Here is a 25,307-nt window from a genome sequence, read left to right as displayed (position 1 = left end):
AGCAGAAGGGATTTAAACTGAAAGAAGGGTGATTTAGATTACATATTAAATATTAAATATTAAACATTAAATATTAAACATTAAACATTAAATACTAAATATTAAATATTAGGAAGAAATTCCTCACTTCCCAGGGTGGTGAGGCCCTGGCACATGTTGCCCAGGGAAGCTGTCACTGCCCCATCCCTGAAGTGTCCAAGGCCAAGTTGGATGGGGCTTGGAGCAACCTGGTCCAGTGGAAGGTGTCACTGTCCACGGCAGAAGGTGGAACTGAGTGGTCCTTTAAGGTCCCGTCCAACCCAAACCCTTCTGTGACTCTACAACTCAAGCTGGATGAGCAGACAGTTTCAGGGGACAGTGTGGGAGAACTGGGAGGTGAGAAAGCTTCTTTGGGAAGAGACAAAACTTTATGCATCTTTTTAGGAAACCATTAAACACAACAGCACAAGTCACTGGGACTGTGTGGTTGTAATGGGGAGCAGAATAAGAGCCACTGAAGTTTATCACTTTTAACAGTTTAATACTCAATTCATTCCACTTCCAGTTAACCCATCTTTCTTTAGGAGCTATCCCTGTCAGAGGGAGGCACAGAAGTTTGATGAATTGCAGAAAATGAGAAAATGCTCAGCATTTTTCCACCGCAGTCTTGGGATATCACCAGGATCACTTAAGCATCACTAATGTAATAGGGAGGACTCACTGACTCCAGCTCCTTAACAAGCGGATTAGCCCCATGGTAACAAATTGATAAATACTGGGACTATCAAAGGTGTCTCGGGGAAGTCTGGGGAAGAGACAGCAGAAGGCACTGGAGCAGATGGTTCTATTGTGAAATCTCCTCCTAATTAAAAACAAGGACTAATATGAGTGAATGAAGCAACTAGTGGTCTCTGCAGGTACCACGCCGTCCACACCAAAGCTGTCACAGTGAAATAAAAAAGGGCAAAGAGGATTGTAGGAAAGCTTTATATAGAAAATGGTGAGGAATTATGGAAGAAGTTGTGGAAGAATGTTTTATAATTAACTGGTTGTTTTCAAGGGCTCCTCCAGTGTTTGCAAGGAGTGGAAAGTCTGAAAGCAAAGCTCAGACCTAATCGATTGTGTCTTTATACCAAAGGTGCTCATATTCAGAGGGGCCTCAGTGTGTTCGTCAAAAGCATCATGCTGAGCACACAGCATCTATCAGGGAGACACACTGTTCACACACGCATGAGAAAGAAAATCCCAGGCTATGTGCACAGCAAAGGGGGTCTAACAATGCTGCGTGCAGCAAGCGAAGTCTGGAGACCTGCACAGGCCGGAACAAAACCCCAGAAACACTCAAGAGACTCAGAGACTATTCCCATTTCAGGGAGCATCTTCCACTGACATGGTTTAGGAAACTGAAGGGATGTTACCACCCATCACCCATCCAGGGATCTGATGTCCTGGAGTATTTTGGCACTTCCAGGCCCAGCCTGAAACATCTGGAGGAGGTTGCAAGTGGGCCATTTGCTTTGAGACAGTGCTGCATTGATGCTCATGTGGCCAGAGACACCTGGTCTAGAGGATGGTGCCATCGTCATGTGGCTGCAAATAGCCTTAAAAATATGTATGGATCATGGAAACCGACTTCTCAAGAAAGATATTATTAACATAGGACTAAATAAAAATATGCTCTCTGCAAGCATCACCCATCCCAGCTCTACCTGCCAAACCCAGCACACGAAAGTGTGCACAGCAATCCCTTTCCTAAAGTAAAAAAAACTCCCAGGCAGTAAGTTTAGGGACTAAAACTTAAAAGCACCACTTTTATAAGTCTTCTGCGAAGAACTAGGAGGATTTGTTGATACAATGCACAGCAAATATTTACAGCCTTGTAAAAATATTTAGAAGTATTTTGTGTGCACAGCAAATATTTACAGCCTTTCCAAGCCATTTGTATCTGCTGGGTAAATAATTTGTCTCATTTGAAAATGAGGTGATCTGCAAATACTTCTTCCTTTGGAGTTGTCCCAAGCTTAATTGAGCAATAAAATATGCTAGGGACAAATGTATTAAGCAGGCACTTAAATGAGAGAAGAGATGATGGAAAAAGGCAGAGATCTTGTCTCCCAGGCAGAGTGTGCAAGCTTTAAACACACTCTTAGATTGATATTTGTTGCAACTGACAGAGCAGAAAGGCTCAGAAAAAGCACTCCTTCCGCTCCCATAAATAATTCACCTCCCGCAGCAGTTCATAAAATGTTTATATTAAGTAATAATTCAATTTTGCATTGCAAAAAATCCCCGAAATAACAAGCTAGCCAAGAGAAAAATCAACTCAAAGGAGGGTGGGGGAAATGATTACTTGGAAGCAGTCACATTGGGTATCCTCGGCTAAAGCAGTTAAATGGGCCCTCTTGGCTGTACTCTACTCTGTTTGATCAAAACTTGATCCAGACCTGAATAACAGGGTGATTTCCATTGATCTCTGCAATAGTCACATGAAGCCTGCTTTTAATTCACAGAATCATTTATATTGGAAAAGACTGCTGTGATCATCAAGTCCAACCATTAACCCAGCACTGCCAAGCCCACCACTAAGCAATGACCCTAAGTGCCACATCCACACCACAAGGTGTTTGAACACCTCAAGGTGTTTTCCAGCCAGGCAGGGCAGGTTCAATGGTCTCACATTAAGCTCTGCTGTCAAGTAACCATGCTTTCGATTTCAAGTCACCATGAATGCGAGGAGGCTGTGAGCCCACTAAAAGGTTGTCTTGGGGTGATTTTATGATGATACTCCATTCCCTTATTGTCTGCTCTATGCCCAGGAATGGTTCCTGTAGCTTTAAGCTGGGTGCAGGGGAGGGGTGGTGTCAGAGACTGAAATAGTTCATGCCTCAAACATTGATATAAAGTTTTGCTCATTACAACAAAAACTGTATAAAGAAGCTACAATCAAAGAAGGCTCCCTGAAGATACCTGACTGGGACTTTGGACTGAGAGTCAAACTGCTGAGATCAGATAAAGGACAACCTATTGTTCAGTCATCTCAGGCTGAGGGAAAGGTATGCATCCATAAAGGCCAAACCCACCAGCTGCACTGAGAATCATCCCTGGCTGAGTTTGGGGTGGGGGCAGAGCACAGATCACAGAAGCCAGGTTTACAGAGACTTCCCCCCAGCTGAGGGAGGAAGGAGGAGGTTTGGGGTGTGTGGTGTAACCTCTGGTCAGAGGCAACAAACACCCATCCTCAGTTACACAAACTGGCCCAGCTGTGGAACCCCCAACGCCACCGGCCACATCCATGGGACTTTCACGTGAGATACAGCTGAGGGGGAGTCACAATCCATCAGATTCCCCAAAGTGCTAGGCCTTGCACCACAGGACTGCAGGTGATGCAAGCAGAGTCTGCTGCTAGAGACTGTGCCCTCCCCCAGGGGAACATGCCTGGACATTGCCACCTGGCCTGAGTGTATATTAACCCATGGGATTCTGTGCTTTTGGGGAGGACCATCACCACCAAGAAGACCAGCAGGAGAGGATCAATGAAACATCGTTGGGATCCATGGATGGTGATATTTTGTCTCTGTCACCCTCCTTATGTCCCCCCCACCTCTTTTCCACCTCTTTTTCTCTTCCTCTCTCTGTCTCTCTGTCTCTCTGTCTCATATTTACTATCAAATAAAACCCATACTATTGACTGGCATATGGTCTCATTTGCACCTTAATTCGGGCAGAGGTATTTCTAAAGAACCTTACTTATTGGATCATAAACAGGCGGTAGCCGGGGGTGCTCTGACGCAGGCTTTGTTCAAAGCCTCACCCTCTGGTGTGCTCAGCTGGCAGTATGGATGGGTCATGTTGTGACTTTTAGCTAGCTTGGTCTTTGTTAGCTTAGGCAAGAAGTTTTTCCCTGGACTGCAGAAGTCATCCTCCGGCAGCTTCTGTTGTTTCTCCTGGAACTATCCGGCTTGCTTTTTAGTCTGAAATCAGACCATCCCTCGGGAGATGGTTGGCAACCTGCAGGGAGCCACCAAAGCGACTCTGCCTGGCCCCTGACCTAGGGAGAAACTGAACCAACAAAAGAAAGGACTCTAAATCCATCAGCTTCATCTACAGCAACGAGGAAACCAACATCAGAAGTTCACCAGGCTCCCATCTGTTTTCTTTTCCTGAGCTGCTGTGGGGACTCTTCTTCCTTCCCTGAGCAAAAGCCATTTTGTTCTTTTGTGTCAGCAGGTTTTTTTCCCTTCCACTATGATGCCTATATAATTTAGGTCAGAGTTACAACATGCTTATATAGCTTGAGTTATACGATATCAGCATAACCTGAATCATAACTTTCTATACCCATGTAACCTGAATCATAACTTTCTATACCAATATAACCTGAATTATAACTTTCTGCACAATGTAATGGCTAGTATATGGTTAACTAGTTCCTTAATGCTGAATAGACAAAAAATAAAACTCACCAGGTGGGTAGCATCAAAGATGTACAAGTATAGTACTAATGAGAAATTGGCAAATGTAAAGCCAATTAGCCATGAAATAAAGAATTTAGACCTGTTAGAACCAGAGACAGGTTCTAACCTGTCTGACCAAGGAACATCATTACTGCACATGCTCTGAAGCTGAAGTTGTAAAGTTCAGATGCGAAGATCACAAGGAGACTCCTATAACCACCAAACTGGGGAGGCGCAAGTGCAGTGCAAAAGAACGATTTACAACCATGAGATCATGTTATGTAAATTAGTTCCAGCATGTATATGATGATAATGACATAGTAACATTAAGTGATATTTACTGTATAAATAAACCACAGCATTGGACAAAGGTGGGTGAGTTAAGTGGAGAAATCCCCCTCACCTCCAGCGCTGCAACGAACAAATACATGCTCAATAGACACTGATCTATGGGGTTTGATTTCCAGCCTATCTTTTTGGGCATCACCTGGCATTTTGGTTGGTTTTTTTCATTCTGCTTGTTTGTGTGGGGAGGGGGGAGGTAAAGTTCTGAAGGTTCACTATCTAACAGTTATTAATTTTTTTTTCATGTTGTGCAGGCAACTTCTTTGTCAAATAAGCAGTTGGGTTTTTTCTCACTTTCACTGACCAATATTCATTTCATATTGGCAGGAAGGGACTGCTGAAAACCTTTTCTTTAGAGGAAACGCTCATTCCAGAGCATTTTTCTCCTAAATTTGTCTCTAAACCAATAGAGACTAACCAAGACCAAAAATTATTTGGTCTTGGTTGCAAAGATACACATGGTCCAACAAGTAGTAATACTCCAACAGTCAGACCACAACTTAGGACAAAGGATCAAGAGTATGGCAGAGAAGAGAGAGAGGAGTGTTTGATGATCAGCAGAAGCCATCAAGATAATAGAAATCAAATGTCATCATACATACACCCAGGCAGCTTTTGTTAAAACTCTTTAATAGGTGTCAGGAGTTGAGTACATTAGAGTTTCTCCCCATTCCTGTTACTAAGCAACAAATAGTTGGGTGTTTTAGAACCATCAAGCCTTTTGTAAAAGACAAAAGCTGGGCTTGGGCAGGGCAGGTGAAGGGAAGAGCCGGGCCTTGGAACGGGTCTCTCCTGGTTCGGACGCTGAGGGGAGAGGCTGCTCTTTGCTCTTCGCCTGAGACCAGAGGATATCCAACTGTGCCCTGTTTTTCTCTTCTCCTGGCTGGGTGAGCTTTGATTCAACCTTTCTCCCCACGGGGAAGGGCACGTTTTCCCCCGGGCTGCGTTTCCTCGCGGCTGCTGCCGGGAGAGTCCCACGGCCTCTGCTGCCTGCCCCCGCCCTCTGCCGCACGAGACCGCGGCGTCTGCTGTGACTGCAGAAATCCTTGCTGCCTCACTGGCTGGCCGGAGAGAGAGAGAGCCAGCGCCCGACCCTGCTGCCCTGCTTTCTCGCTGCTCTGAGCTGCTTCGTTGCCCTGCATGCTTTGCAGCCTGCCCGCCATTGCAGCTCCCCGACGCTGACCTGACCCTGCGCCACAGCGCCATCTGCAGCCGCTCGGGAGTCATCGCACCTGCCCTGCCCGGCCGGGAGCTAAACAGCGCCCCTGCTGCTTGCAACCGTGATTACACCACACGGGAAAAGGCTCGGCAGATCACGTCATCTGCTATTGGTTTTCTGGTTCTAGTTGTGGTTGCTATTATTGTTATTGTTTGTTTATAGATACTAGTAAAGAACTGATACTCCTTTTTTCCCATACCTTTGCCTGAAAGCCCTTGATTTACAAAATTAAATAATTCGGAGAGAGGGAAAAAAATCACATTCTCTGTTCTAAGGGAGGGTTCAACCTCTCTTGGCAGACACCTGTCTTTCAAACCAAGACAACAGGTTAAAGCAACCTGTGCCCCGGGGAGCATAAAGAAAACTGAGCAGCACCGAGGTCACTGCAGACAAAAAATCAATGCAGAGAATGAGTGTTAATGACTTTTTTTCTCCTGGATTCACAGAGAGGACTGTGGAGATATCCTCCTGGCATCTCCAGAGATGGATAATATCCTTCCGACTTTCTCCAGCAAAGCACTTAATACATTTTTAACTTTTGACATCCAAGTTCTGCTCCTCTTGGCTGTGACAACAGCAGGTTTGAGCATCCTAAACCACTGTTACATTTCATAGATGCAAAGACAATAATCTATTTCTCTCTTCCAAAACCATTCCATACTTTCCAGCTTCCTGCAGGAACCACGTCTGCTGCACTCCTGGCCTCTCTAAGGGGTGCCCTCAGAACTTTCTCTGGTCCACAACTGCTGAAGTACAAAACCAAAACCTGAACAAAAAAAAATCTACCTGTGTCTTGATTAATGTGGAAAGATGTCACATCCTCTCCATATATCTCAGTACCTTACTTGCCTCAAAGTACTTATTTTTGGAGTGCTTTTGTTGTTAATTTATTGTGAGTTTTTTAAAATGTAACATTACTGACATGTGATTTGTGATTCCCTGCAGAATTGCTCCTGCACCAGCTGTTCTCATCTGCACCAGCACTGCTGCTGGTCCCTACCTCTTTGTCATTCCCTGCCCTCCTGTGGCAGTCTCCTAAACTGCCGCTTCTTTGTTTCAAGCTATTTCTCCAATATGTCAACATCTCTTTGAATTCTAATTCATGCGAAATGATTTAGCCAAACATAAGTGAAAGACTCAGTGTGAGATTACATGGATGAAATATGGCTCTTGACAGGCCCTCAGGTGGGAGGGTCCTAATGCCACATTCTGGCCTTAAAAATCTGAATATAAATCTGATACCTGTAATAAGGTATCAGTTAGAATTACAGGAGGAACATAGTGGCTGCAAATTTAAATTGCCTGTGGGATATTTAAGGCATCCTGTACCTAAAGAGGCTCTGAGATGGAGACAAGGACCAGACCTTTGGACAAGGGTCTGGAGGGACAGGACATGGGGGAATGGCTTCCCACTGCCAGAGGGCAGGGTTGCACGGGATATTGGGAAGAAATTCTTCCCTGTATGGCCCTGGCACAGGTTGCCCAGAGCAGCTGGGGCTGTCTCATCCCTAGAAGTGTTCAACATCAGAGTCCTATTGATGGTCTATCAAGGATGAATATGAGATAAATAAGCTCTAAGTGACATAAAAGACAGAGTTTGTAGTCATCAGCTGAGAAAAACCCAAGGAATGACATGAGAACTTGAGAGCTACTCTCCATCAGGCTGTTGACCAGTGATCCTTGTCAGATCATCTGAACATGGACATCTCTCTACCTGCAGGGGTGGGTGTAAATGAATGAAATCAAAGGAAAAAAGAGGAAAAATCTAGTTATTTATGTATTTTGTAAATAAATATCTTCTCCTTCCGCAAGATCTTACACTGAATATCATACAGTAATTTCCTGTAATATTTCACAAGTAGAATATCCTTGATCATTTGGATCAAATCCAGAATGGGGAACAGGTTAAATAAGAATTGTTTGCAAGCATTTTGAGACCTTAAAACAAAATACAGCCTCTATTTCAGTGCTTACAGCTTCCCTCATTAGAGCAACAAGGGTATGAAAGTGGACTACAGCAGCGCACCACCTTCAGACGTTTTCATCCTTCCCAGGCCATAATTACAAGACAAGCCTCTGTTTCCTCCTGTTTTTCAGCATGTCATAAGTCTGACATGAAAGCACCAATTTTACACCATTATCCAGTTTGACTTCCCACCCAACTTCCACATCAAACATCAGTGTGATGTAGTCCAAGGGCTGGTTACTAGATCCCAGCACTAACTCCTTGAAGCAGCCCTCCCTCGCAAGAGGGTGTGAAAAAGATGGTGATATGTATGTCACCACTGATGAACTACTAGACATCAAGACCCACTGGAGGACCAAAGACTGAGATAGGAAGGGCTGGACAGACACACCTGGCTGCAGCTCACAACCACGTAGTGTTGAGTGAGTTTAAAGAAACATCTTTTAGTTGTTCACTGCCAGCTTTGGACCGCACCATGCTGCAAGATCCTTATTCTAGAGGAAGCTGAGGGCTTCCTCAAACCACTTAACTCTAAGAACTGGGTTTTGCAAACACTTACCAAAAGTACTGCCAAGAATTCAGTAACTAGAGGTACCAGAAGAAACCCAACCAGAAGACCATCATCTAAAGCAACAGCTGTGCCTGTGTTTTCTGAGGGTTTCCAATTCACAGAGCAGCCACGGAGACAAATCGCAACTGGTCATAGAAGAGAAATCTCTCTTGGGAGAACGAAAATCCTCCATGTACAGGGAAGCCATGCTACTATGCCGTCCTAGAACACTCAAGAAGTGGAATCTTGGTAAATGGGGCTGGGGAGAATCTCAAGAACACATTCAGTTCAGCCCATACTCTACAGTCAGGATCAAGCAATGGACCTTTGTGTCTCCTCTGAAGGCTGGGTGGCTTTCTGGACATGTTACAGCCAGTCAATGGCTGAAACAACCTGTCCTGTGTCATCCCAGAGTTCACATCAGCCAAATGCTGCAGACCCTCTCAGCCTCATGGGTAACACAGAGTCATGGGAAAATTTCTATGAGACACCAGGAAATCACCTCTCCCCTTAAAGGAAGTTGTGGCTGCCCCATCCCTGGAAGTGTTCAAGGCCAGGCTGAACAGGGCTTGGAGCAACCTGGTCTAGTGGAAGTTGTCCCTGCCTGTGGCAAGGGATCGAACTGGATCAAACTTAAAGGCCCCTTTCCACCCAAACCATTCTGTGATTTCTGTGATTCAGCATGCTCCGAGCTTTGTTCCCGTGCTGCTATGCTGCCAGAAGCTTCTACCCACCATGGGAGTCTCAATCACTTCAACTTTCAACACCACCTTCCCTGCTCTCTGCATGATGATGCTGCCAAAGCCCATCCCAGTTCCCTAAAGGGAACACATGGTTTTCCTTGTGTCCTCCCTCCACTGGGCTGCTTGCCAACACATCCCTCTCTGGGAATCCTCTGTGTAAGTTGCCATAGCTACTGGCTGACACTGTGACAAGCTCTGCTGCTTGGCTGAGACCAGTACCTTCATCCCCTGGATGCACAGGATACCTGGCTGGGGGTTATCACCCAGCCACAGCAAACCCAACCCAGGGCTTGCATACCTTCATAGGATCTTGCATGGGCAACCTCCAATCCCACCTTTCTTCCCTCATCTCAGATCTTCTGCACATCCATTTATATCCAAATAACAGGAGCACAAAATGTGTTCAAAGTCCTGATCTGCAACTCAGCATGCTGATGTCCATAAATCCAGCACAGTGGAATAATCAGACCTTGTCAGCTAATTCCCTCCCTAGTTTTAGGGACTTCACTGATAGTCTCCTCTGCTGCACTGGTGAAAAAGTGTTGCTCGGGCTGCAAAAGAGTTTGCAAGATACCAAGGGTCCTTTCAACTTCTTGCTGAGGCTCAGGGTAATGGAGCTACACAGTCAAAATGGATGTGAGAAGGGAGAGGGACCACCTGTGCAGTGAAATGGCATCCTGAGAGCACCTGCAGATTTTTCTTTAAAGTCTTGTCCAAAATAAATCAACCAACAGCCCCCATGCTGCTTAAACCCAGGAATGGGACCAGTCAGGGTTCACATTCCTGCCTGTGTTTCCAGCCCATCAGTGTGTGATGCTGATTCCTTTCAGGCAGAGCTCTCTGCACCAGAGCAGATGCACAGCCTCCTTCAAGGTGAAAGGCAAAGTGAAATGTGGGAGGAAGCCTGAAGCTCAGCAGTCAGGTCTGAAGAATTTCCTTCTTCTGCATCTGAATAACCTCTCCTTTTTCCATGCATCCAGCACAAAGACACTATCAGCTCTCACAGGGTGTTTATCTCCCCAACCTTGCAGATGCTGTCTTGGAAAACAGGCAGAGATTTCTCACTGGAATAGGTTGCAAGGTTGCTGGTGCCTGACTAATGGTGCTTGTCTGCTGCCTTTATATTCTTGTGCTTTAAAGAAGTTAAAGATGTGTGAGGCTGTGCAGGTGCTTTGGTACTCAAACAAAGGGAAAACATAGAAGGTGGTGGTGTTAGAAGAACTAGTGGCCTTCTGCAGTGAAGCTATATATTAGTTAAATCAAATTAGTTAATCTCAGAATGTCTGGGAGTGGGAGGGACCTTAAAAATCATCTCATTCTGACCTCCTTCCACAGGCAGGGACACGGTCCACAAAACCAGGTTGGTCCAAGCCCTGTCAAACCTGGCCTTTAACACTGTGCCAAGGCCTCGCCACCCTCACAGCCAAGGATTTCTTCCCAATATCTTACCTAAATTTCCTCTACTTCAGTTTGAACTCATTCCACCTTGTTTTGTTACTACAGCTCCTGATGAATCGTGCCCCTCTGGCTTCTTTGCAGGCTCCTTCAGACACCGCAAGGTGCTGTGAGGCCTCCACACAAGTTTCTCTTTTCCACTCTGAACCACAGCTCCACCAAAAAAACAAAACAAAGAAAACAACCATACACACACACACACACACACACACACACACAAACCCCAACAAAAACCCTCAAACAGCTAAAAAATAGTTTAACAATAATTTTTAAAGTAAGTTAGATTTTAAAATTAATTCTTAAAAATGTAACATGATTTTTAAATTAACATTTTAAAAACATTTATAATTTTTTTTTAAGAAAAACAGCCTCCCCACCTTCTCAGCACCAAAACTTCCTATTTTGTAGAGTTAACAGCACAGCTTGCAGCCAAGTCACCAAAGCTACAGGAGTCTCTCCATATGCACACTGTGTGTGTGCAAAGTGCTGCAGAGTCCCCTCAGCTGGAGACACTTTTTGATAAAAAATATTATTAATTGAAAGAAAAGTTTGCCATATAATGAGCTATTAATAGAAATGAAGCAGTTATTAATAGAATGCAAAATGTGTTTGCTGTAGAACACTCACAATGCTGGATTTGGGGAGGAGAAATGAGTTGGAGGCTAAAGGAGTAGCTTGGTGAACAGCCCAGTTTGTGTGTATAGTGTTTTTATAATATATAAAAATATATATAAATAGATATAAATGTAATATATAAAATGCTAGTATAAAATATATTAATCTATAAAAATAAATAATACATAATTCAAAAATATATAAAGGACACTGGAAGAATATCCAGAATATTAAGTTACACATCAAAAGAAATAAAACTTCTGTCCTATAAAGCTTCCCTAAAATGGCCCTTTTTGCCTCCTGGCTGGTGTGGCCCATGGTAGCAGAAGAGCATCCATGTTCTTGCCTTGATGGGGCAAGGCTTAGCTAAAGACACCACATGAAAAGAAAAATAAGAACAGGGAGATTGATGCAAGATTGAGTGCAGAAGTACTTAGAAAGTGAAGGCTTGTTCAACTGGTAGGAGACAGGAAAAGCAAAGGTCATGCTCTAAACGTGACAGAAGACAATTTTACAACAGCTCTTTGTGATTTATTTGAAAAAGAAAGTATGGCTAATCTAAATTATCTGATCCCTCTCCTCTTTATTTACTCTTTGTGTTGCTGTGGTGGCTTGAAGCCATCAAGTAAAGGTGGGATCTGCCCTACAGCATCAACTCCTGCATCCCAAAGAAAATGGTGGTCTCACCAGACACGAGAGTGTGTGGAAGGGGAGGAGAAGATGTTTCACTTGTCTTTTGACATGACAACTGACTTAACAGACAAAAGAAATGTGAAAATCTATTGGGCTCCAGCAAAACATTTTATCCAGCGCCATGTGGGAAATTGTTAATTAAGTCAGTGAACATGAACATCAGCAGAACAGGAAACCAGCCAAGTGAGTGTTGGAAGGCTGAGCTGCAGCCTGGAAGGAGGTTAGCAGTGTTTAATATTTTTAAGGTTGACTTTGGGCCAAAAATGTAGGGCAACACTGGTGAGACCTCCTAATGACACAATGTAATAGGTAACACCAATGTGTAGGAGGATTGGGGAAATCACAGAGGAAGAAGGGATTAACCTTCACTGCCATGTTCAAAATGGAATGAAAATTAGTAGTTAATTCTAGGCTTGGTACTAATCACCGGGAATTTTTTGCTATGGGATGTGACTGCCTAAGAAGGAGAATAGCATGGACATCCTTGTTATCAAAGAGTAAATGATGGATTCTTAATGAATCCGTGATGCCAACAAACATGACTCGTGAGTCTCAGCAGAAATGGGGACCTCATCTCCAAAGAGTAACAGTCTGCATCTCTGTTTCAGAAACAGAGATTTCATCTGGGAAGGGCTGGAGAGAAAAGGTTGATACCAGGAAGTAAAAATTTTTACTTGCTAGCTACGATTTGGATACTGTACTTGGAGACACTGAGCAGTGACATTTGGACAGGAGAAAGTCCCTAAGTATCCCAGTAAAACAGCAATAAAATAAGAAAGAAATAAACTGAATAAAACAGCAAACTACAACCTATCCATTGACCCAGACTGGAAATTATTAGCAAATCATCAGAGACCAAGGTCTCGGCACAGCCTTCCTGCTGGCATCATATGGCTAAAAATTCTGCACTTCTGAGACAGAGCCTTGGATGTTACTCATAAAGACTAAATAACAAACCAGATAATTGGACTTCAAGGTTCAGAGGGTCCCATCCAGCCCTAAGTGTCTAAACGTCCCTCCGAGGTGACCCAGCTGAGCAGGAGCAGAGGAAAAATTGCTCAAGCAAAGGTGAATTGACTCCACCACCTGAATGCCACCTCCACCTCTTACTCCTGCTCCACCCCATCCTAAGGTGTGCACAGACCAGCTCCATCTTGCACACAGGCAAAGCAGCAAAATCCAGTCTTGCCTACACTGCTGAGCAACTCCCAGTTTGCTTTTGGGGCTGGATGTTGTCCACCTTAAACTGATTGCAGGGAATACAATGGCACAAACTCCAACTTGGAGATTCCTACCATGAAGTGTCCCCAGCTTGAAGACACTTCCAGCTTGGAATCACCACCAGTCTTTCTCACCTGATGAACTACATCCAGAGGAGATCAAGAGCGTGGCAGAATAGCTCTCTGCCAGCATCACCATCTCCATGCTCTTTCTGTCTTGGGAAACACCAGGGCCATTAGTCATTAGTTACTCATACATCTGGGCCCCGTGGTATCAGCAAACTTTGTGTCTCCTGCTGCTGCTAAAGGTATGTATCAAGTGACCCCTGAGACAGAGCTCAGCCTTAGCCAAAGCTGCCAAATATCTCTCTGAGCAGCCTTTTCTGGATGGAAGAAAACATTCTGCCCCTTCCTTTCCACCTGAGAAGAAAATTGGATCCATCTGCGTACACAGTTACTCCAATAAACACTCTCATAGCTGAAACAACACTGGGAAATGGTATCTGCCCAGAAATGTTCTCTGGCAGTGGAGTCTGGGACAGCCCTCACTCATGCTACTAAAACTCTTTAACCTCTAAAACCAAGGTGGTAGCATCCAAACTGCTTGTATGCATAACTTGGCTTGGGAGTGGGTACTACCAAACTCAGTCTGAGAAGAGGGCTACAGACAGTTCCAAGAACTGGAGTGTACATGATAATGTTTCCACACCCAGGAACATGTCCTGGGACTCTTTAATTTACTAGTTAAGACATAGCCTATGGATCTGATCAGAAATTTTAGAAGGCAAGGGAAAAGTTCCCATCTTACAGTATAAGCAGTGTTATTAGCATTCTCACCAAGACAGATGTCCTCCACTGAAGATTTTCAAGAATAGGTTAGATAAAATCACAGAAACACAAAATGGCTTCGGTTGGAAGGGACCTTAAAGCTCATCTTGTTCTACTCCCCTGCTGTTGGGCAGGGACACCTTCCACTAGACCAGAGTGCTCCAAGCCCTATACAATCTGGCCTTGAACACTTCCAGGAATGGAACAGCCAGTTTCTCTGGGCAACCTGTGCCAGGGTCTCACCACCCTCACAGCCAAGAATTTCTTCCCAATATCCCTTCTAATGTTGCCCTCTGGCAGTGGGAAGCCATTCCACCTTGGCCTATCCCTCCAGGCCCTTGTCCAAAGTTCCTGTCCAGCACTCTTAGAGCCCCTTTAGGCACTGGGAGGGGCTCTAAGGTCTCCCCAGAGCTGTCTCTTCTCTGGTCTGAACACCCCTAGCTCTCCCAGCCTGTCTCCAGAACAAAGGGGAGTATTAATTTCTTGCCCTTGTGTATCTTGGTCTTCCTGTGTGGCCATCCCTCCCTAAATTATCTCCTCTGTATGTCTGAAAACCACACAGCAAGTCTCCAGTGCTGACTCATTCATCTCTATAGCTACTACATATTCTCATTTGCTCCACATCTTTAGTACCTCCAGGGTTTGAGATGAATGACAGAACATCAGCAATAGGCAATTCATTAATACTAGAGGCAGTCCAAAATTTTCTGCAAGAAGCCTTTATTGTTTTGTTTCCTCTGGTAGGAAAGGAAGTTGGTGCGAGGGTAAAAATAATTGGTTTGTTAAAAAAGAAAAAAATCTGGTTTTGCAATATTACTTCTCAGGGGTAAATTCATTGCCTTGGTACTCATTTTGACACCTTACAAAGGCAGTGAAATGATTCCTTTCCTTTTTGTATCTTTTTTCTTCAGGGAATAAAGGTAATCAAAGAAGCAGAATGCAAGGTGAATACGAAAGAGACGAAGGAGACGAAGGAGATGATGAAGAAGAAGATGATGACGAAAAAGAAGAAGATGAAGACGACGAAGAAGAAGAAGATGACGATGAAGAAGATGAAGACGAAGAAGAAGATGACGATGAAGAAGAAGATGATGAAGATGAAGATGAAGAAGAAGACGAAGAAGAAGAAACACCCAAGAAAGACCTAATTGTGGCATTTTTCCATACTTTCCAAATAAAAATGGAAAGCATTCATTCATTCCTTCTTTCTTTTGCCAAATGTGCTTCTAACTGTTCCACACCCACCAGCAAATGCCACTGTCTGCACATTTTGTCACCTCTCTCTGGTCCCAAACCCCCAGGGTCAAGTCCAGCCCACTCTATCCTTTGGTGCAGCAGGGAGAAGTGCTCTGCCCATCCCTTCCAGAAGTTCAGGGAGAGAAATCCCCTCTCAAGCATTCCAGTACTGGAGTCACCTCTGTGCCAAATATAGATAAAGCCCTCAATGAGGCCACCACATCTTCCTATGGGACATCAGAGAGCTGAACAAGAAATAGCTCCATCCACCAGCAGCAGCTTTCCAAGGGGCTAGTCACTGACCTGACTGAAGAATTCCCTGGTCCTTAGCCCCTCAGGGTCCACAGGCATCTTGAGAAGCAGAATCACAGAGAAGGGGGGAGGGTAAAGGAAATGTAACCTGCCTTGGTTACCTGTAAACTTCGGCAGCACATGTGCTGGGGAGGCAAACTGAGGCAAGAAGCCCCTCATTGTTGGAACCTGTGTCACACCAAGGCATGCCCAGTGACAGCAGTGGGAGTAAGTACATAATCCCATTTGTAAGTGAATAGTTAATAAATTATCATTCAAAAATACACACATATAAAAATACAATGTCAATACTATGAATAGATAAAGAAATACTAAAAATATTGGAAATAAATCCTATTCATTCTGGGCACAGACAGTCTCTAGCAGACACCCACAGTCCTGCCACTCCACCCTTACCAAAGGCTTCTGGCTCAAATACTAATACAAACAAATCACTCATCCCTCTGGCTAGGAGGAGCCTCCATCTTCCATGGACATCACCACCAGGCACCACCTCTGCTCTATACCTCTGGGCAGACCTGGGAGGAGGTCACAGGCACATGGTCTCTGCAATATTCATCTGTCTTAGTATACAGAGGTTAGAAAAGGGAATTCTTCTCTTTGGGATGGACTTCCCCCATGACCTTGGGCTAGTTGTTTACTCTATCCCATGCTCTCAGATATTCATCACATGGAAGTCACACCCAGCTGGACAGAGCAAGCTTAAAAACTATTGTTGGTCTGCTCTTTGGTTTCACCAAGGAATTGTTTCCCAGCCATGGAGCATCATACTACACCGATTTGCAGCAGTGGCAGAGGACTGTAAGGAGATCTTCCCCCCACTCTCTGCTGCTGGGAAGCCTTCATCCATGCACAAGGAAGAAAAGCCCTGAGAAGCTTTTCTCTAGCTCCTCTCTAGCAAGAGGTCTTTGGGAGATAATTTTGGCTGCTGGGTGGCCCACAAGGTTGCCCCCAATAGGCTGTGGAGTCTCCATCCTTGGAGATGTTCAATACCCACCCAGTATGTCAGCAGCCAAGTTTTTGGCAGGAGTAAGGATTTGGAGAATTTGGTTTTTAAAAAGAATCCCAACAATAAACAACACTTAGAAGTTGCTTAATTTGAACAGAAAATGAGAACAATTAGTCAAAATATCACTTATTCATTAATGAAGAGATGCTTACGTTCTCGGGCTGAGCATCAGAGCAAACATTTCTGCAATATGTGACAAGGAAGAAAAACATGGAAGTGGAAGACCACTTTTCCAAGTAGAAAGAGAAACCCTAAGAGTATCGCGAAAGCCAACAAGCAACACAGGGCTGAATCCTTCTAGTTCTTCTTAGGTTTAACATACCAACTGATCCAACCCCTTTCCTTGGAGAGCAATCCCAGCCCAGTGCCTTAGGAATTTGCTGGAGCAGACTGGAGGGATAGGAAGGTGAGCAGTCTGCATTTAAGTTTGCAAATGTCTAATTAGCCTTTGTAGCAGTGAAAAAGAAGCAGCGCATCAGCTCTCCAGTTCCAGGAGAGCTTTCTGCTTTAGCCCTGCCATCCCCAGCACGAGCCCAGGCCTTGCAAGGTGAGCAGAAAAAAAAGCTGAGTCTCAGAACACAGCAGATATAAAGGCTGTGTCACTCCTGGAAACCCCTTTCCCCACACTCTCCACTCCTGCAAAACAGAGCCCCCAAAAATCCCTGACCATTTTCTTGTGTCTCAGCCAAGCACCACTGTCACACCTGGATGCACCTGAGCCTCCATCATCACCAAGTGAGAGCTAGAGCTGATGCCGAATGACAGGAAAAAACAAGATGTCACTGTTTGAACTGTTTCCCGCTCAGGGAGGAGGGAAAGGAGATGACTTTCAGCTTTGCTGTCCCTCACAGCTATGATATGGGATAGAAATGTCAAGTTCCAGTTTAATCTTAAATCTGCATGAATGTACTACCTTTTTGATGGCCAGATGTGACCTCTAAATCTCCCCAAAGAGGAAAACAAATCATTCAAAGGCATAAAGACCTCAGCATTCACAAAGCTATAGGGAAAAGCAAAAAACTGCAATCACACTTTTGTCACAAACCCCAGCTTTGCTCTCTGCCACCTCCACCCTGATCTCAGCAGCGGTGGGCTCTGCCAAAGAAAGCACTAGAAAATACAACTGCAGCAAACTCTCCCTGCAAACGTACATGCTGGGCAACCACCCCATCACTTTTGTTTAGCATTCCCAACACATCCAACGCCTTCACCTGGAGAGAAATAACAACAGTACCTCGCTGCAAGGAGTTTTATGCTCCAAATCCCAAACAAGGTCTTTTGCTGAGGTGAAATAAGGGCATCCTTTTCTAGTTGGTTGGGAGGCGGTGGGGGGAAACAGAAGGATGTGTCATCCCCTGCTGTGCTGCGTTAAAACATGGCAGCATCTGAAGCCTGCCCCACCCAAGCGGCCTAGGATGCGTTTCCCTCGTCCTCGTGCATCCCTGCGATGCTTTGTCTTGGGGGTGGTCAGCCTGGGATACTTCCTGGGACGCTGCTGTGTGTGGGGCACCCCACTCATGCATGGGCCCCCTGGGATTCAGTCAGGATGCTGGTCCTTTGGCTTGGCTGCAGCATGACAGCCAGGGATGTGCTTGGAAAGGACCAGAAGCGACTTGCACATCCCACGGAGGTGACCCCAAACATTACCCCTCTGGAAATCCAAGGGGGTGAGTGTCTCTGAGATGCGGTGGAGGGGGGCGAACACAAAGACACTCAAACCTGCTGCCAACCCACCCGACAAAAAGTGCCCATGTATTCACTACCTGCACAATAGGTACTGCCCCATCATTAATCCCCAGAGAGACGGGGAATTTTAAGGACAACCCCCCGGGCAGGAAATCTGCAAGGCCCCCTGGAATGTTTCACAGCCTCACTCCCAGGGTGGGATGCTCCTCCGGGGACTGGGGAAGGGCTGGCGAGGGAGGGGGGCCAGCTAGTCTAGATGGAGGCCAGCTAGTCTTGGGAGTCTAGATGGAGGCGGAGGGGGGAGGGGGGGGATGGCTCACCTGTAGGACGAGCTGACCCCCGCCGCAACCTCCTCCTTGATCTGCTTGTTGAGAGCATCGGCGGCTGCCCGGCCCCTGCTCGGCTCCGCCGGCTGCCCGCCCGCCTCCTCCGCCTTCTTACGACCCTTCTGTCTCCCATCCCCGGCCCGCGCTGTTTTGGGATGATCATCCTCCATCTCGGGGTCTTCCTCCTTTTTCTCGGCAGCGAGGTGTACCTTCCGCCTCTTCTCCTGAGCCGGTTTCTCTGGGGAAGCGCGGTCCAGGGCCAGGACGGGGGAAGGTCCCGGTTTGGGGATCCAGGGGTGGTCGCCCCGCTTGGGGATGGGCCAGGCACGGAAATCCTTCTGGTACTGCGTCTCCTTCTCGAAGGGAGCGTCCGAGGGCTGGTACTCGCTCTTGGGCTTGCAGCTCGGCTCCGGCCGCTGCACCTTCCAGGGCTTGTAGTCGTGCCGCATGACCGAGTCGGCCGGGGGAGAAGCGTGCGGGGCCGGGCCGGGCCGGGCAGGACCGGGAGCCGGTTCACCCCCGCCGCCGCCCGCCGCCGCCTCGCCGCCGGGTTGGGTCTCGATGGGGACCGCAGGGCGCGGTTGGGGCGCGGGGGCGGCAGGATTCTCGGTAGCCTCGGAGTATTTGGTGAAAACGAGGGGGACGGCGATGTCCGCCTTGTCCAGCTGGTTCCAGAAGCGGGCGATGCAGCAGGCGCGGGTGATGCAGGGCCACGCCATGGCGGCCCCGCGCCGGGAGCGACCGCTCCGAGCCCGACCGCTCCGAGCCCCGAGCCCTGCACCACGCTCGGCACCGAGCTCCGCGCTCCGCCCCGCAGCGGGTGGAAGGGGCGGGGCTTGCACACGCGCAGGGGCAAGGCACGCACACGCGCAGGGGCAAGGCACGCACACGCGTGTGACACAGCTGCACATCCAGCTACCTGCACGCGCGTGGGATATATGGCTATGTGTGTGCCCACACCTGCACAGCCACACACATCTGCAAACACGTATGAAACATACCCATACATGTGTGCGCACACATACTCGGTCACAGACCTGCACACACATGTACAAGGCGCCTATGTGTGCATTCCCTTGCATGCGGGGTCACAGACACCTGCACAATACACATATAAGACCTGCTCATGTGTGTATGCACACACCTCCACTGCCACAGAACTGCACAGCTGCACACACACGTGGAGATACACCCATATGGCCCATGTGTGCACAGACCTTCATAGTTGGTACACACCTGGATGCACACACCTGCACAATCACACACCTGCGCACACACATGCCAGACATGCAAACCCAACACATTCCTGTGTGTGTACACACACATGCATGATCACACACATGGGCAAGTACATATATTCATGTGTAGACATACCTGCATTCTTGGTCACACAGCTGCACACCTATGTGCAAGGCGCCCATGTGTGCATACACATGCATGCGTCGTCACAAACCCCTTCATGCATACATGAGAGAACCACACATTTGTGTGCACACATACATCTGCATTGTCACACACACTTGCATACATATGTGAAGACATGCCCATGTATGTATGCACATATCTGCATGGCCACACACCAGAACACAAACATGCAAGGAATGCCCATGCATGTGCACACACACAAATACTTGGTCACATACCTGCACACGTATGTGCAAGGGGTCCATGTGTTCATGCACATGTATGCATGGCCACACTCACCTGCACACACATGCAAGACATGCGCATGTGTATGCACACACATGATTTAAGAAAGAGACAAAACTTCACAACCTATATAATTTTAAGTTGTAAAGCCAGTATGTTTATTGCAGCGCCGGGCACGTGGGAGGTACCCCTCCAAAGACATGCGCACTGTCTGTCCTGTATAGCTCAGTATATATGTGGTTGCATGTTACTCATTCATAGAGTTTCCCAATACGCTTATACATATGCATAACTTATCTCTGCTTTGTATTATAATGAGTTCAAAAGTAATTTTTAAATCCTTGCGCCTGTGTAGTTCTGTTTGGTGGGGGGCTCCGGGGTCTTTGCAGAAGGTCTTTTTCACTGGCCTTCTCTCCATCCAAAGGCCAGAACAACAAATTTGGGTTTTTTGCCAGCATGGAAGTTCTAGAGTATCACAGTCCTTGTTTGGCAAACACAGTGAATGTTAAGTCAGTAGATATATTATGTGGTGAGCAGTTTCTGACAAGTTATCTCTTAACTTCTGATTCTCTTGTATCACACAGGCTCAGCCACACATGTGCAACACACGCCCATGCACACACATATCCATTCCTGTGTTCAGGCACATGCAAAGACATGTGAACAGACACACTTGCACACATGTGCACAAGCACATTCACACACAAGGGTGCATACTCACACCTGCACACATGCATGCACAGGAATGCAAACACACATGCAAGACACACCTGTGTGCACACACCTGCATGGGCATGTGTGCCCATGCACACACATGTGAACTCACACACATTTGCACACAGACACATGGACATGCACAAACACACAAATCACATTCACACACACAGGTTCTCCTGTAAGTGTACATGCAGTGCACACTGACATTTGTACACACAGATGTGCACACATGTGTGTACACATACATGACTGCACACACATGGATGTTCACTCAAACCTGTACATGTACACTCACCCCTGTACACACATGCACAAATGTGCACATGGACGACTCTGCAAATGCACCCCTGTGCTCATGGATGCACAACAGTATGCACACCTGCATTCACATGTGCAAGCACATGCCTCCACACAGACATGAATATGAACATGCACACACATATGAACACACACACAACTAGACGTGTCTGTCCACACACACGTGTATGTGCTGCATATGCACATTTGTACGCATAAGCAGATGCCTATATGCACATGCATGCACACGTGCACACACACAACCAATCTCATAAATGTGCACATGCTGCACACATGCATGTGAACGCATGAACAGATGCACCCATGCACACATATACATATACTTGCTCACATGTGTATACATATGTGAGCTGCCCATCTGTGTGCGCATTCATGTGCAGCCACACCCACACACCCAGCCACACCCACACACGCCCCCCCCGTTTTATTCTTTCCTTTTGCTTCTTTTGCAGCTGCAAAGCAAAACCAAAGCACCCCCCAGCCATATCCTGCTGACAGCTTCCTCTAAAACCTGATGCCCAGGGTGGATTCACAGCCCCAAATCACACCCTCCTTTCTAGCCTTGCCTCCACCTTCACCCCATCGTGCCAGCCCTCCAACCCTTCCCCATCCCTTCCTACTTCCACCTCTGCATTCCTCCATTCTTCCATCCTACCATCAGTCCCTCTGTCCCTCCCTTTCTCCATTCCTCCATTTCTCCATCCCTTCATTACCCCATCACTCCATACTTCCATTTTCCATTCATCCCTCCATCCCTCTGTATCTCCATCCCTTCATCCCTCCATATCTCTATCCCTTCATCCCTCCATCACTCCCTCAATCCCTCCATTCTTCCCAGCATCTTTATTTCCCCATGCCAATAAAGTCAATTTGCACCCAAATCACATCCACACTTGAAGCCCTCCGGTCTTTGTCAGCCTTGCTGTACTTCCAGAATTTCCACTGGGAGCAGAACTCCAGTAAAACCAGTGAAATCCACACACCCAAACATTGAATTACAAAGAGAAAAAGCAATTCCTACTCATCAGTGACTGCAGCTGCTGGACTGCAGTAAAAGGCAGGATATCCCTGTGGGATAATCCTGTGGGGATTGTTTATCTACTACAATGCTTTGCATCCCCTTATTGATTATTAGGCCCTGAGGATTTGGGGCTTGGGTCTGCTTTTTTTCTTTGCTTGTCTTTGCCTGTAATGGCTTAATTTCATTCTTACCTGTAGGCAAATGGTAGAAACTCATTTTATGGATGGTATTGGAGCACTCACTGCTGGAGATGTATGGTTCAAGGAGCCACCTTTGGAAAGAAAATATGTCGCTGTTGAGCAGCTAGCAGAGTAATGAAGATACCAGTTCTCAGTGGCATGAAGGAATGACCTTTATTGTTTTGATTTCATCACATATATAGAGTTCCCAAAAGTCACCCAGACTGGTCAGTCAGAAGCCCTCCCCCAGGCCTGATTGGCCAGGCCTGCACTGTCCAAGCTCTGGGACACCACTCCAACAACATCCAAACTCTATCCCTATCTATAAAACACAAGAAAATTTCTCATGGGAAAAACCTGTGCTAGCCACAAAAATAAATAAATATCAACTAGAGGTGTCAATACACAGACATCGCTTTGTCTTCGAGATTTATATAATTCCTGCTATTACATCCATTGCAATTAAAAGTGAGGATTACAATTAAAGAATTAGGACACTCCTCAGTTTTTCCCAAGCCATAGTGTTCTGGAGCATCAAGGCACTGTGTATCACCTTTGTAAGTGTGTGGTGTGTTCCTGTGTGTCCACAATAGATGTGCTAATCTCTGCTTAGGCTGGGTTTTGAAATAAAATCACAGAATCACTGAGGTTGGAAAAGTCCCCTAAGATCACTGAGTCCAACCATTTTGCTAGCACTGCCAAGGCCACTGCTAAACATGTCCCAAATGCTACATCTACATGGCTTTTAAATCCCTCCAGGGATGGGGACTCCACCACTGCATTGTGCAGTCTGTGCCACGGTTTGACAACCCTGTCCATGAAGAACATCCAATCTAGACCTCCCCTGGCGAAACTTGATTCCATTTCCCCTTGTTCAGTCGCTTGTTACCAGGGAGCAGAGCCCATTTCCCACCCACCCAGCTTCAACCTCCTTCCAAGGAGTTCAAAAAAGTAAGAAGGTTCCCCCTGAGCCTCCTTTTCTCCAGGCTAAGTCCTCCCAGATCCCTCAGCCTCTCCTCATGTTCCAGAGCCTTCTCCAGCTCCATTCCTTTCTCTGGACGTGGTCCACCCCTCAATGTCCTTGTTGGAATGAGGGCCCCAGAACTGCCCCTGGGACTGGAGGTGCCTCAGTAGGGCCCAGCACAGGGGGATGGTCACTGCCCTCGTCCTCTTGGACACACCATTGCTGACATGGCGAAGTGTCCTTGGCTTCTTGCCCATCTGTGCACACCTGGGCTCATGTATAGCCACCCTTGACCAGCACCCTGTGGTCATTTTCAAGCAGCAAAGATGGGAGAGTCATTCCAAAACTGCTGTTGTGAGACTCCAGCTCCGTGTTTCCATGCACACTGCAGGTTAATGGCAAACAGCTTTTGTATTGAATGGACTATAGTATTACAAAAAAATTAATATATGCATGGGAACAAGAAAAAGGAAAATTAGGAAAGAATGATCTTATGGTGGTGACCCAAGGTCTGCAAGGAAGATGTACAGTCAAAAGATTGCAGTGGGATCAAGCTTGCTGGCTGATGAAGCCCAAGGCTGTGCTCCTTTTTAAATACTCTCAGTAATTTCATTTATCTCAAAGCTGCCATGGTTATTTTTTGAGAGCGTAAACCCCATCTTTTTTGGTTATTTTTGAGAGCGTAAACCCCATATTGATCGAAGATTTGCTGGTCACATGTTTGTGGACTTTCCTGCAGAAAACATTTCGAAGTCCATCTGTGTCAGTGTTTCAGGATTCATTGCACTGAGAGATATTGGTGAAATTAATTGTTCTTAATATAACAGGGAAGTTTTGTGGGAAGAAGGATGTGGACCTGTTGGAATTAATCCAGAGGGTCCCACTAAGATGATCACGTGGCTGAAGCCCCTCTGTTCTGGACACAGGCTGGGAGAGATAGGGGTGTTCAGACTGGAGAAGAGAAGGATTTGAGGAAACCTTAGAGCCCCTGCCAGTGCCTAAAGGAGCTCCAAGAGCACTGGAGAGGAACTTTGGACAAGGGCCTGGAGGGACAGGACAAGGCAGAATAGCTTCTCCCTGCCAGAGGGCAGCATTAGAAGGGATATTGGGAAGAAATTCTTGTCTGTGAGGGTGGTGAGGCCCTCGCATCGGTTGCCCAGAGAAATTGTGACTGTCCCATGCCTGGAAGTGTTTAAGGCCAGGTTGGATGGGGCTTGGAGCAACCTGATCTAGTGGAAGGTGTCCCTGCCCATGGCATGGGGGTGGAACTGGATGATCTAAAAGGTCCCTTCCAACCCAAGCCATTCTGTGTTTCTATGATTCTGTGATATTAGCATGTTCCTGGAGGGTGCAAGCCTGTACAAATCCATTGCAACAGCTCCCAGTCTGGAGCTAATACATGTTTTAGCTCTGTATTCAGCAGTGCCATCACATAGGCATTTGCACAGCACCTTGCACCCATTTGCCAACTGGGGATTGGCATGTCATAAAGGGCTTTTGAACCTTTTTTTGAGTATCCCTCATCTGCAACAGCCTTGGGCTCATGTCACATGGAAATTCTCAGTCATGCACTAATCTTTTATTTATTTGATGCCTGATGATTTTTTGTGTTTTCTTTTTATACCTTTTTAATACATTTTTATACCCTTTTCCTTTCACTGTACCCTTTACACACACTCCTTGTACCTTAGACACACATATTTATAATTCTTGTAGTCTGATATGTAGCTTAGTTTGGGGGTTTTGCAAAGTGGGAAGACCAAACATTCACAGTAGGAGGCCAAGAGCTCTATACTATCTCAGAACTAGAGGCTCCAACCTT

The 25,307-nt window shown here is 46.3% G+C and overlaps 1 protein-coding gene across 4 annotated transcripts in view; it reads right to left on the bottom strand.

Annotated features, from left to right (window-relative positions):
* The window catches only part of MAP6 (microtubule associated protein 6), a 48,120-nt gene extending 28,666 nt beyond the window's left edge, over positions 1 to 19,454 (bottom strand). For 3 of the 4 annotated variants that reach the window (XM_085074482.1, XM_085074499.1, XM_085074489.1), the window contains exon 1: positions 18,631 to 19,449. In XM_085074482.1, the coding sequence (XP_084930608.1) occupies positions 18,631 to 19,355 (725 nt within the window). In that variant the 5' untranslated portion in view covers positions 19,356 to 19,449. Of the gene's footprint in view, positions 1 to 18,630 lie in introns of all 4 variants that reach the window. The other variant, XM_085074506.1, reaches the window with a different exon arrangement.
* Positions 19,455 to 25,307: the final 5,853 nt, after the last annotated feature.

This window comes from Lichenostomus cassidix, chromosome 1, assembly GCF_008360975.1.
Source record: "Lichenostomus cassidix isolate B80296 chromosome 1, HeHo_3.0, whole genome shotgun sequence".
Taxonomy (NCBI): Eukaryota; Metazoa; Chordata; class Aves; order Passeriformes; family Meliphagidae; genus Lichenostomus; species Lichenostomus cassidix.
The sequence above is the reverse complement of the archived record's forward strand: the minus strand, read 5'-3'. Positions and strand labels throughout refer to the sequence as shown.